The 14,022-nt window shown below is 40.2% G+C and overlaps 1 protein-coding gene across 1 annotated transcript in view; it reads right to left on the bottom strand.

The window, feature by feature from the left end:
- The window catches only part of WWC1 (WW and C2 domain containing 1), a 144,269-nt gene that overhangs the window by 62,546 nt on the left and 67,701 nt on the right, over positions 1-14,022 (bottom strand). The window contains exon 2 of the mRNA XM_030574090.1: positions 5,056-5,165. Within this exon, the coding sequence (XP_030429950.1) occupies positions 5,056-5,165 (110 nt within the window). The remainder of the gene's footprint in view (positions 1-5,055; positions 5,166-14,022) is intronic.

Genomic DNA, 14,022 nt, shown 5'->3' with positions numbered 1-14,022 from the left:
TCCACCCTATTATTGCTGTGGTGGAGTCTCACACACTCCCTACTTCTCAGTCTTCTCTCTCTGAATTTTTTTAAACCCTCTTGTCTCTGCCCATGGTGCGACCTGTGAATGCTCAGGACCAATCAGCAGCTGTGCTGGCCACCAATTCTTCCCCTCTTCCTGCATCACTGTGCTGCACTAAGAAGCCTGGCAGGGATGAGGGAGCCAGAAGGGAAAAGGGAGGAAGCCCTGACAGCCTCTGGTCATTGGAGGATGGGCTGAAAGGAGAACACTTCAGCTGATATAATACACACAGCGAGGGCAAATCTGTCTCATCCACGTAAGTGATACTTGGCAGGGGACTAATACAGAAAATCAACTATGCAATTGTATAGGGAAACCACAGTCTGTTCTCTCTTGCATCAAAACATTTAACTCATCACAACTAGTAATCACAGCAGTAAGCTACATCCCCTAGTTGCAGCACTAATTGAGCTCCAATTACCCAATATGTAATCATGATCAATAAAATTCAGGTACAGGGCTTGATTCATCCCACCTGCTATGAGAAAGTGCCTTGAGATTGTCAGAAGAAGAGATTATACAAGTACCAATAATACAATGTAATTTGTTGTTTTTACCTGTGTCTATCATTCAGTTCAGAACTTGTAAGTGTTATCTCAAATGAAGCTCTGAAAAAAAGTTGTATTGCAGTCTGAGAAGTACTAATTTGGGAAGTTCATTAATAATGCACTGTGGATATATAATATTCTGAGTATGCAATTCAATTTAATTATGTTTACTTTATCTCAGATAGTAGGTTAGAAGTGTTCTCAGCTCATTTCATCTGACTGGTTGCTGGCGTTAGATTTAAGTTAGCTCTGTCCTTGGGCATACTGCTTATAATTGGACTGAAATATTTTAAACCTGCTACCACACTGAAAATTCTTTCCCCTACAGTGCAATATGAAATAGTCCCTGGGGAGTGGTAACACTTTAGTCTCTTCTCCAAGTGATTCTGTAAGAGAGCAACACAAAGATGACTCTTGATCAGCCACAGAAAGCTGAACATGGTTTGATCTACTACGGTTATGAATAGAGCTGATTTGGAAAATGGGGGTAGTGATTTTTCTCCCCTCCCCTCACCCCAATCAAAGTTTGTTGATAAAGTTTCGAGCCAGTTCTAGTTCTGAGTAAGAAGATGCCTCCAACATACCTGCAATATTCTTTAAACTGTCTGGTGCCCAGTATCTGTGGGGTTTGCCATCCATAAGAAACCAAAGCTTTTAACAGTGGTCCTTTAGGCCTCAATCCTTCAATTAGATTTGCACAAGCAGAGCTGCACTGACTTCAGTGAAGATATGCCAGTGTGAATCAGACTGAAATATCAGGAGCCCAGTGCAGCTACAGAAATGTATTGTCTAGTCCAGATTTATGGAGAAAGCAGAACAAGTATTTCCAACAAACTTCACTGAATGCCTTCTCTGCACTGAATAAAAATGGCTACCATATTATTTTTTTCTTTTATACCAGTTTATTAATTTAATAGCTGTCTGATATTACTGATAGATAGGCTACTTTATAAAAGTCATACATGCTTACAGTGAGAATGAGTCAGCAAGAACTAGCAGGCTATTTTAAAATTTTTTTATAGTGTCTTAAAGACCATGCTAATTAGCAAGATTGGACCGTCAGTGGGAACATTTTTTGGAGTTTTCCCTGTCTGAAGAATTGCTCTGATGAGTTCTTCTCTTAAGAGTCAGTGGTAAGAAATAGCTAGACAAAGCTGATTTGTATTCCTTCTAGAATCCTGCTGGGAAGATTAACAGAGCAACTCCTCTTGCAGTTTAATGACAGAATTGCCTTCAATGCTCTGCCTCTAATGTCCAAAGTATTTCTCTGAGTATCTGTTAGCTGTGACAGTCTGAATGAGTCACAGCAAGTTAGGCCTTGCTTTGTGGAATAAACTACTTTTCTCTATATATGCTAGAGTAAAGTGATTTCATTTCTGGGGGGCCAAATCGAATTATTTTTATTCAGGAAGAATAACACTGAGTCAAGCTGGCTTCATCTGGAGTTTATGACTAAGTAAAAACAAAAATGCAGGTCAACCCCTCTCTATGGGCAAAACCGCTGGGAGAAGGCTCACAGGGATCATGTCAGAGACTCCCCTTGTGGAGGCCTCTGTTAATCCATCAAGGCAGAGTTTCCCTATCACCAGAAGAGGTTGTGGGGCTCATTTAGCTCCCAAACCTGGCAAATCCTAAGGATCCACGGGAGTCTGGGCCATTCATACCTCAGAATTGCCTTTGGTCCCCTAGCATCCTGGTAACAAGGATTCTTGGAAAGGCAAGTCCCAGGCTATATACTGTTTTCTAGTAAGTCTCTGTAGGATTGGACTAAGGAGGAATGGAATATGTTCACCTGAAGGCCAACACTCCCTACTCTCTCCCATGAACTCATCTTGCTGGCCTGCTTGATCTCCTTCCCCTCTCCGGTACACCCAGTAATTAGCAGTGTTAGGAATGGAGGTATGTGGGGCAAGGAGGAGGAAGTGCTGCTGAGTTATTTTCTGCCCAACAAGCACACTCACATGAGATGAGTGAGTTCCAAGCACAGAGGGGTATGTTCCATTTGTGGATATGGGCAGCAGAGGGAGCAATCCATACCTAATTAAACTGAGTAAGGACTTGAGTATTCAGCCCTTATCTTGTGGGAGCATGAATGTTAACGTACAAAGTCTTGGAGAATGTGTTGGCAAAACAACTAGCTTATGGACACAGAACTTCAGACGTTGTCTTGTGATTCAGAACTGACTCATGAGCATTCCACTCAATTCCCTACTCTGCCACTCTTCCTATTTGATTTTAGGCAGGGGTCTAAGACCTCTAATCTCAGTATCCTCAGCTATAGGATGGCAATCCTAATACTCGCTGGCTCACAGGGGTGTTGCTAAAGTAAACACAGTGTTTGTGGGGCCTCCAGATACTGTAATGATGGGGGCCATATAAGTACAAGATAAAATATTCAGGTCACTTTCAGAAGTGAAATGGGGCACCTGGTATTTGCATTGAATTGTATTCACTTTATATCTGAATCTTATGCAGGGCTAGGTTGGGTAACTTATTTTTGGCAGAAATAAAAATTACCTATACTTGTTTTATTTTTAATACACAAAAATATTATCACACAGTATTTACTTGCAATTTGTCTCAAGTTTATTCTCCTGGAAGGCAGCAAGTAAGAAACAGGTTAAATTTTCAGCAGTCTTCTGAATTAGCATATTTGTGTATATGAGAACGTGTATTTTTCCTGTGAAAATTGGGTAACACTGCAACACCTGCAAATCAGGTAATTGCAGGCATGTTGCCCACCTACAGTTATCCGTATAATTTGCCCAGAAAACTAATCACATGGCCTAAAAAAACAGCTGAACAGTTTTCAAGTTCTCTGCTGAAGTCCTGCGGGGGGGGAAGGGGGGAACACCTCTCCCACTCCCTTTTACTCGCTTCAGAGCAGTTCTTTCCCTCACTATTGTCTTTTAGAACAATCTCTCTTTTGATGTGAATTGTAGAAATTTAACTATGAAAAAGGGTCTGAACATTGCACTGTGGTGGGTTTTTGGACGATTGATTGGAACAGTCTTCTCCAAAAAGAATCTGTCAAGTCACATCTGTTTCTTGGATGAGTTCTATCGAGTCTCCCCCTGAACTACCCTATCACTAGAGTTGGAGCTTCTCCTTAGCCCTGCCATTCACTTCAGTCGTCATTCCAATGCCAGCCACCTGGGCCCATATAACTTGTGATCTTTTGGGAACATTAGATCATGCACAGTAGCTGAATCTCAAACGCACACTGCTGTACCCAGCATCAGAATGAGAACTATATTTTAAACAGAAAACCTGATCTGGGTATCTAGGAGCTGCTACGATACCCCTCCCCCATCCCCCAATAAAAATTAAGTGCACTGAAATCCTTTGTCATATCAATAGCAGTGCACACAGCTGTCAATAACTGCCTGTCACCATTTCCATTATAACCTTGTTACTCAAAACAAATACAGACAATAAGATGACCATACCCTATTAAGGTTGGTCTTATTTACACTCTCATTAAAAGGGATAATTACATGACTGGGAAAATGGCTTGCCCTCTTACCATACTCTAAATAACAATAGTGTGGAGCAAATGAAGTTTATTTCTTTGCAAGAGCTATGCCTTATAGGGGTCTGATTCTAATACAGCTCAAAAACAAACTTACACTGACATTTCCTATCAGCAGCCTTTGTAATATGTATCCGGCTACTTTAGTTTGAAATAAATATGCACGTTTGCACTCAATTTCTCTGAAAGCCGTCTAAGCTTTTTGTAATGCACAATATTTTGGGCCCATGGAGCAACCTTATCAAGAGGGCATCCAGTGGTTTAGCCTCTTAGTGCTGAGAATGAAACTGCATGAAAACTTACAAAATATTAACAATCTCGAGATGGTGTACTATTTATTATATTCCAAATCTACTTCACTAAAACTTTTGCTTCTGAAGAGAGACTGAAGAGCTGTATTAAGAAAACACCGCCCCCATACACTTACAGAACTCCGAGAAGTATTTAGAGACAATGGGTAAAATTCAGCCATGTGTGAAGGCCAGCACAAGATCTTTGCACCATTTAAGTGCTTTGAGCTGACCTTCTGCACGGGGGTGAATTTCATCCAGAGAGTGGACTGCCGTCCTCAGCACCCAGGTCCTTTAGGACCTTGGCCTCTTCATCAGCTGGGGAGTGATAACCCACTCATAGCAGATAGAGGATGATGAACTGCAGAGGCCCAATTCTCCCCTTCACACTATGAATGCAACTCCTAAGGAGATATTTGCATCCTGCGAGACGGAGAATCCAGCTTCTGGAGATTTTAGGTCTTCTGGATGGAGTCAAGGTGCAGGGAGTGGTCTATTTGTGGTGATCATGTTGGTTGGTCATTGGAGCTTATTTCTAATATGCTATAATAATGTGTGCATAATGAATCAGTAAATAAGTGGGCTATATACAATAATGTATTGCAGAACATATATCACTTACTGTTATTGTGGTCTACATAATAAACTCCAACTTGAGGGTCATAAGCTTCTTCCCATCCTAATGGCAATTCATCACTAATGCAGTCAGCAAAGGTTAGTGGTTTAGTATACCTGAAATGCAAAACAAAATAATTGATTTTACAAACTAAATGTCCAGCTAAGTGCTTTAAAAATATATTAGCCCTTCTTGAAAAGATTCAATGGGAAAATAATGGAAGCCTACATTTTAAAGGGTTCATTTTTTCAGTGATCATCCACAAGTTGTTCTGTCTAAATTAACAGCAAGATTAATTCACTTTTTGACAAAATTCCCAGCCTTAGTTTGGTTCAGCCTGTACTCATTCAACAGGAGAACATTAAGAACTTTGCCAGAAAGAGTTCTGCTCCCATAACTGAAAGACTGAAGACTCTTTGCGGGCGAGTCATGCATCCAAAAAAAAAAAAAAATGTAGACAAGTAGGAGCAAGATGAGAAATGTGATTTACAAAGTGTGAATAGCTAAAGCTGCATAATCAATAGTAAGGAGGCGAGGAAGGTGGGACATTTGCTATATGACGTCAGTCACTGCATGGAAATAAATTTGGTTTTATTAATGACATTAAATTAGATCAGTTTTACAAAAATGTGTAATACAACTAATTGAAAAGTGAAGTTCTTTTTATTTTTTTAAGGTGACAAATCTGAGGAACTGTCCAAGACTGAGATGTCAATAGAAATTTTGGAACAAATTGATAAATTAAACAGTAGTAAGTCATCAGGACCAGATGGTATTCACCCAAGAGTTCTGAAGAAACTCAAATATGAAATTGCAGAACTAACAACTGTGGTATGTAACCTATTGCTTAAAATTGGCCTCTGTACCAGTTGACCGGAGAATAGCAATGTAATGCCAATTTTTAAAAAAGGCTCTAGAGGTGACACTAGCGATTATAATATCAATATATACAATATCCCCACGATATGTTGGGAAAGAGTCAACATGGCTTTTGTAAAAGGAAATCATGCCTCACCAATCTATTAAACTTCTTTGAGGGTGTCAACAAGCATGTGAACAAAGATGATCCAGTGGATATAGTGTACTTGGACTTTCAGAAAGCCTTTGACAAGGTCCCATACCAAAGGTTCTTAGGCTATGTAAGGAGTCATGGGATAAGAGGAAAAGTTCTCTCATGGATCAGTAGCTGGTTAAAATCTAACAGGAAACAAAGGACAGGAATAAATGGTCAGATTTCATAATGAAGAGAGAGATAAATAGCGTCACCCAAGGATATGTACTGGGGCCTGTGCTGTTCAAAATATTCATAAATGATCTGGAAAACAGGGTGAACAGTGAAGTGGCAAAATCTGCAGATGATACAAAATTATTCAAGATAGTTAAGTCCAAAGCAGACTGCGAAAAGTCATAAAGGGAACTCACTAAACTGGATGACTGGGCTACAAAATGGCAGATGAATTTCAGTGTTGATAAGTGAAAAGTAATGCATGCTGAAAAACATAATCCCAATTATACATACAAAATGAAGGGGTCTAAATTAGCTGTTATCACTCAAGAAAGAGATCTGAAAGCCAATGTTAGTAGTTTTTTGAAAACATCTGCTCAATATGCAGCAGCAGTAAAAAAAGAAATAATGTTAGGAACCATCAGGAAAGAGACAATATAAATTCATGGTTCACCCACACCTTGAGTACTCTGTGCAGTTCTGGTTGCCCCATCTCAAAAAAGATACATTAGAACTGGGGTAGAGAGAAGGGCAACAAAAACGATTAGGGGTTTGAAATGGGTTCCAGATGAGGAGAGGTTAAAAAGACTGGGACTGTTTAGTTTAGAAAACAGGCAGTTAAGGAAGAATATGACAGAGGTCTATAAAATCACGAATGGTATGGAGAAAATGATCAGGAAAGTGTTATTTACCCCTTCACATAACACAAGAACCAGGAGTCACCCAATGACACTAATAGGCAGCAGGTTTAAAGCAAACACAAGGCAGTATTTTTTCACACAATGCACAGTCAACCTGTGGAACTCACTGGCACGGGATGTTGAGAAGGCCAAAAATATAACTAGGTTCAAAAAAGAATTAGAGAATTTAATGGAGGATAGGTCCATCCATGGTTATTAGCCTAGGTGATCTGGGACACAACTTCCTGTGGTGGATATCCCTATCTTCCAACTGCCAAAAGCTGGGATTGGACAACAGGGGCTGTATCACTCAAAACTGCCCTGTTCTCTTCATTCCCTCTGAAGCATCTGACACTGGTCACCATCAGAAGCAGGATACTGAGATAAATGGACCATTGGTCTAGTCCAGTATGGCCGTTCTACTGTACTTCAATAAGAACTATTCTAACTAGCTTTTCTAGTAGAGTCTACCTGTGATCTATCCTCAAGTACAGTTATGGTCAGAAAAGCAGGTAAAAAGAGAACACACCCAACACACGTACTCCCTGAAAACATTTAGAGTCAGTTCTACTGATTTTAGTCACTGAAGTTATTCATACTGCATTCATATGGCTGTTGCTTTGCAGAGCTAGCAGGGAGATTAAGCTGGATTCTATTCTGACTCACACATTAACAGATATATTAACTATATTCCTATAGACAACTTTTATTACTGGTGAGCGACACGAGCTTGGATGAACCCAGCATGGCTTTCAGATCCAAGGGCAAGTCTGCAAGGCTGGCTAGGTAGGTAACATCTTTACTTGTAAACTGAGCAAATTTAATCTAGAGTCACTGAGAGACAGACAAGCAACATCACTTCTCTCATCCTGGATATCTTTACTTTTTAGAATAGAGTAGCACTTTAGAACAAACAGGCATTTTTGTGTGCCTGGTAAAACCAACATTTAAAATATGTTTGACAAGGAAAAAAAAATACAGTTTGTCACTGTCTGGGTCTCATAAATTTCCAGATCCCAAACCTAAAAGCTATGTAAGACAACAAGAAGGTCTCTAAACCTAATCTCTGTTGCATTTTAGTTTAACCTTATTAGATGTGTTCCCTTAAAATAGTTAGTCTGCTATAGCAAATTGTTAAATAAGTTTCCCTAGCAAAACTCAAAGTGTACATATAGATTTCAGGTATTCACATCAGTAAAGGATATCTATAAATCACCAGGTAAATAACTGTAAAATTCTATTACAAATATTTTAAAACAAATAAATATGTCCAAAGAGCATCTTTAAGAGATTATCAGTACATTGCTACCTTGATATAACGCCACTCGATATAACATGAATTTGGATATAACATGGTAAAGCAGTGCTCTGCGGGGGGGTGGGGGAGGTAGGGCTGTGCACTCCAGTGGATCAAAGCAAGTTCAATATAACGTAGTTTCACCTATAATGCGGTAAAATTTTTTGGCTCCCAAGGACAGCGTTATATCGAGGTAGAAGTGTATGAGATTTTATTCTCCTAACCTTATAGCTTCAATGTTGTACCTTTGGGTCAAGTTATTTTATTTCTGAAACCTACATGTTTACCCAGAAGATGTTATGGTGTTTCAGCAGTCCTTTAGAACTGTAGTACCTCACCAAGTTATAACTCCATAGTCATAGCTAGCACATCACTATAATTTCCTATTCACAAAGCGAGGGAGTATAGAAATGGCATATTCTTTCCAAAATAAACTGGCTCCCATGTATAATTATATTCAACTGGACTTTAAAAATGTTTAGAGAAGTCATAAGACATACTATCTAATCAGATTTTTGGAAGTTAATCACTTTAGGACACATCAGCCCTCTCAGCATGGGCAGAAGAGAGAAAAAGCTGGCAAAACTAAGGGCCACTGAGAAAAAGCACCAAATTCTGTGGCCTGGTTACCCCCCTCACACACACACATGGATTGGCCAGTGGGCCAATCACTCTGCACCATCATTTGCCCTTTCCACTGTTATGTTACCTCCACTGCAGCTCACTGTACTTGCCATCCTTCTCCAGGCTGCAGAATTTCCATTACTGAGAAGGACCTAAGCCAATGGGTTAAACCTCTGGAGATATGGTTCTCACAGGAAGTATACTACTAAGGCCTGGAGGAAGTTGAAAGCCAGCATAGAGGGCCCTGGCCTCCATGGATCTTGGGTGAGATTTTGGCAACAAACCCCATTACTTCTGCCCACAAGGACTGTCCACCCTAAAGTTTCCCTGTTTCCTAGGCAGAAACAGCACATGCAGGCGAGGGCACGGCCCTCTGAGACATTTAAAACACAAAGGTTTCAGACTACCCCGATTCAGTCACTGACTTGACCCTCCAGCAGCATATTCAGAGTAAATCTAGAACTTTTTCTTTCTTTATTGGTTTCCTCAATAAACTTTGCAGTGTTTAACAAATAACCCTTTACCAACCTGCAAGATGAACCAAAAAAGATCAGTTTAATAAAAAAAAAAATCAAATGTTTTGCTGAAATAAAACCATTTTATTTCTTTAAAATAACCTGTTTGGTTGCTGTGATGTTTCTATACAACAGTTTTCCAATTCATTTTTATTATTTGTTTTGCTTTACAATATTACACTAGTCTGCACTTCATGGCTCATTTGCTTTGTGTATGTTTTCTTTTCCCAGCACGGATCCAATCTTGCATTCCTTGGGCACCAAAAATTCAGATCAGATTCAGATATTAGATTTGAATATCAATTATTCATTAAATGAATAACAAAATTTAATAAATATATGCACCAGAGGTTTAGCTATGGGTGGATCTGGTGGGCTGTGGCCCACGCACTTAGCATCCATGCATGCCGCAGCAGGAGGAGGAGGAGGAGGGTGGCTAGCTGGTCCTCCCAGTAGCAACAATCATCAAAAACATAGGCCTGCTGCCTTTGGGAACCAGGCCCAGCGTGGGTGGTGCGATGGGGACAGGTTCCAGAAGCCGGACATGCTGGAGAGCGGCATCCCCTCCCAGAGATGGGTGCATGTGCGGGGCCCCCAGGAGCCTCTGGGTAGAGCATCCATCGTTCCCCACAAGGCTGGCTGGACTAGAAGGGGAGGGAAGAGGCAGGCCCCCCCAATCCTTCTTACTCTCCATCCTCCTGCCCTCTGTCATTGCCCGCCCACCCGAAGTTGGGGCCCACCCAAATGTCCCATGCTAGCTATGCCACTGATGTGCACAGAAGCTTACATCAACAAACACCAGCAGATTTAAGTAAAATTCCCTAGAATTCACTCAAGGCCCAAGTTTCCATTTGAGCCCTGAACATTGGGCCATCTACAGTTCCTTAAAATGTGATAAGTCATTTTACAGCTTACGTTTTTAATGTTTGTATCAAACGGCAATTGTTTTAAAGCACCATGGACACATGCTGAGTGTTATTAAAAAAAAGATACTAACATTTGCATTCTTCTCCACTCAATTAAACCAACTAGGGTAGAGACATTTAAGAAGGCAAAAATAGATCCTGATTAACAATTAATCAAAATCAGGTATTTAAAACCAAGTCTCTTTAAACAGTGGAAAAGACCCCTCTGGCAATCTCTATGTAACCCAGGGGTAGCTGTGACACGCGAGCTGATTTTCAGTGGCACTCACACTGCCCGGGTCCTGGCCATCGGTCCGGGCGGCTCTGCATTTTAATTATATTTTAAATGAAGCTTCTTAAATATTTTTAAAACCTTATTTACTTTACATACAACAATAGTTTAGTTATATATTATAGACTTAGAGAAAGAGACCATCTAAAAACGTTAAAATGTATGACTGGAACGTGAAACCTTAAATTAGAATGAATAAATGACGACTTGGCACACCACTTCTGAAAGGTTGCCGACCCCTGGTGTAACTTAAAGTGCTGTCTTTCATTTTTCATTCTTACAATTGCATCTGCTTCTACTAAATTCCAAAAGGTTAAAGTGAAAATGTCATTGGCTACAAAAAGCAGCAGCATTAAATACTTTTGACTTCATTTCACAAGAAAATGTCTAATTCTCTCCCTAGTGACCATGGGCCTTACATGCCCAGGGATATATGTGAGGTAATTTTATCCACTTCACACCAGCTATGCTATGCTGACACAGAGGGGCCACACAGGCCCCTGGGAATTCACCTGATGCAGAGCAGTTCACAGCCCAGTGCAGAGCTAGTTCTAACAGCTCTGTGCTGTCTCTGAAAACACTTTGGCCCAAGGGCCCCTGCAAGGTGAACTGGAGGAAGCATGGCCATGCCCTGACAGCTACCTCTTGTTGTAAATACAACACAGGTTATTATTGTAGGAGGTCCAAAGTAGAGCAGCCCCAGAGCTGCCCTAGCCTTGCCTTGGCCCTCACCAGCAGACAATACTGAGAGGTCCAACCAGCGTTCCCTCTCTCCCAACACAGAGATTAATCTGGACCCAAAGACTCAGTCTTGCAGCCCTCACTAGGGCAAAATTCCTACTGAAGACAAAGATGCTGTTAATCAAAATACAGAATTCTAATAATGAAAAATTTCTCTGAACAGGATTAATACAGCATAATATGATGAAAGGTTATAGCAATGTGACAATGGAGATGTTCATATATTACCCTGTGAACCCCACTTTAGATATAAAACACATTTGTCAGGATCCTCCAGTTCTAGTCCTCAATACGAACATCACATTTTACTTAAACATTTATGGCTGCCAAATTAACCCAGGAAAAATCATCTCAACAGAAGCTACTACTCTCTCTTCGCAAATAGAACCCTGTAAAATAATTGTGACAGTATTTACTATACCTGTCACCTTTTAGAAAGATTTATAATCATGGAAGAAAAAACAGGATACTCCCCACCCTCACCCTCTTCTTGGCTCAGCATCCCCCATTCACTGCCCCACTTGTGCAGAACAGGTGTGAAGAATTTCCTGTGAAGGACGTAGTCAGCATGGTCTGTTGGCTCCTCTCTGTTCTCATAAGTTTAGGGCTCTTTGCACCCCCTCCAATCCCTTGGTCCACAATCCAGAGATGAGCAAGAGGGCACCATAGGATCCTAAAAGTCACATTTTAAAACATAAACTAAAAGCTTAATTATTCTTCTCATTCAAGCTTAAACAAGAAATTGAGTTGGCCTTTCCTTATTGCCTTGGGTAATTCACATGCATGTTTGCCATAATTCAGATTGCACAACAAGTCTCAGAATGGCACTCCTTTACCTTCAGGCTCTCAGAGAGTATTCACACTGTTACTAAGCAGACACAGTTCCCCTTTTAAATAGTGACAATCCAGGTAGGTATTCCTTAAAAAGAATGATGCCCTAGGAGGTTGCACTCCTATTCTGTTCTATCAAGAATTAAAAAGTTTCTCTGGATTTATTTATGGCTGAAATAATAAGTTTGAAAGGTGACCCATTTCCTAAATTGTTCACTGTTCAAATTGTTCTGGCAATTTACCCCATAATGGCTGAATATGAAAACCTCTAGTAGATGGGCTCCCATCTTCATACAGGCTTGGGAAGCATGTGGAAGAATGACATTACTGGATACTTTATTAGGACCATTGTGTATTATTATATTTCTTTGTTTCTCCTGGGTGGGTGGTTTTTCTCTGCTCAATCCAAACCAATGCAGAAGAGGCTTTTTCACCACTGGAATTCAATTCATTCTGGACGATAAGCAGAACACTTCCTTAGTGACAATTCAGAACCTGGAGGAAGTCAAATCATTCTATCAATAAACCTCAATTATCTGTGAAAACTATGTTTAGCACTCAAAAAACAAAAAACAAAAAAACAGAGTCACTCATTACTATTAGAAGGCTCACAGCAACCTCAAAATAGTCTTTCCAGTGGTTTACTTGATTAGTAATACAGGCTTAATATAACAAATAGGTTTTAAAGCAATTATTATTTAGCAACTTGTTTATATCATGCAGATCAAGCTCAAAATGTAAACATGATCTTACAATACTCATACACTGTTCTAGAGCCTGGATGAAGTATTTTCCATCGAATATAAGGACGTGTTTAATTAGAAGAAGCTTGGAACCCTGTCTCCAACAACTCCCATTGTCATGTCATATTACTTTGGGCAAGTGACCTGAATTTGTATCCCTCAGTTTCTCCATCTATGAAATGGGTATACTACTAAATGCTGTACCAACCACACAATGGTGCTACCAGGCTTAATTAATGCTTGTAAAGTGCTTTAGAGTCTCCAGTGGAATGTGTCCTGCAAGTGCAAAGTATATTTTATAAATTAAATTTCTGCTATGCACACTTGAGGGGCCTCAACAGCAAACTTCTGAATTGTACTCCAAAGTTCAGGGGATGATTGGATCTGAGGCTTTAGGTCAACCTATTTTTTAAAACAGGGGTAAGCTACAGTTCATACCTTTCCCAGAATCCAGGATGTTTGGACTGGGGTTTTGTTCAGGTCTGGGTCTAACAAACAGGTGGGGTCCTGCAGGGATCCGTTCTGGGTCCGGTTCTATTCAATATTTTCATCAATGATTTAGATAATGACGGAGAGTACACTCGTAAAGTTTGTGGACAATACCAAGCTGGGAGGGGTTGCAAATGCTTTGGAGGATAGGATAAAATTCAAAAATGTCCTGGACAAACTGGAGAAATGGCCTGAAGTAAACGGGATGAAATTCAATAAGCACAATTGCAAAGAAAGAAACAATTGGTTGCATGCATAAAAAATGGAAAATGACTGCCTAGGAAGGAGTACTGTGGAAAGGAATCTAGGGATCATGGTCGATCACAAGCTAAATATGAGTCAACAGTGTAACACTGTGCAAAAAAAGCAAACATCATTCTGGGATGTATTAGCAGGAGTGTTGTAAGCAAGACATGAAAAGTAATTCTTCCGCTCTACTCCATGCTGACTAGGCCTCAGTTGGAATATTGTTTCCAGTTCTGGGCACCACATTTCAGGAAAGATGTGGACAAATTGGAGAAAGTCCAGAGAAGAGCAACAAAAATGATTAAAGGTCTAGAAAACATGATCTATGAGAGAAGATTGAAAAAAAAATTGGGTTGTTTAGTCTAGAGAAGACAGAGTTTTCAAG

This window comes from Gopherus evgoodei, chromosome 8 (genome assembly GCF_007399415.2).
Source record: "Gopherus evgoodei ecotype Sinaloan lineage chromosome 8, rGopEvg1_v1.p, whole genome shotgun sequence".
NCBI classification, from domain to species: domain Eukaryota; kingdom Metazoa; phylum Chordata; order Testudines; family Testudinidae; genus Gopherus; species Gopherus evgoodei.
This window is presented reverse-complemented; position numbering and strand designations above follow the sequence as displayed.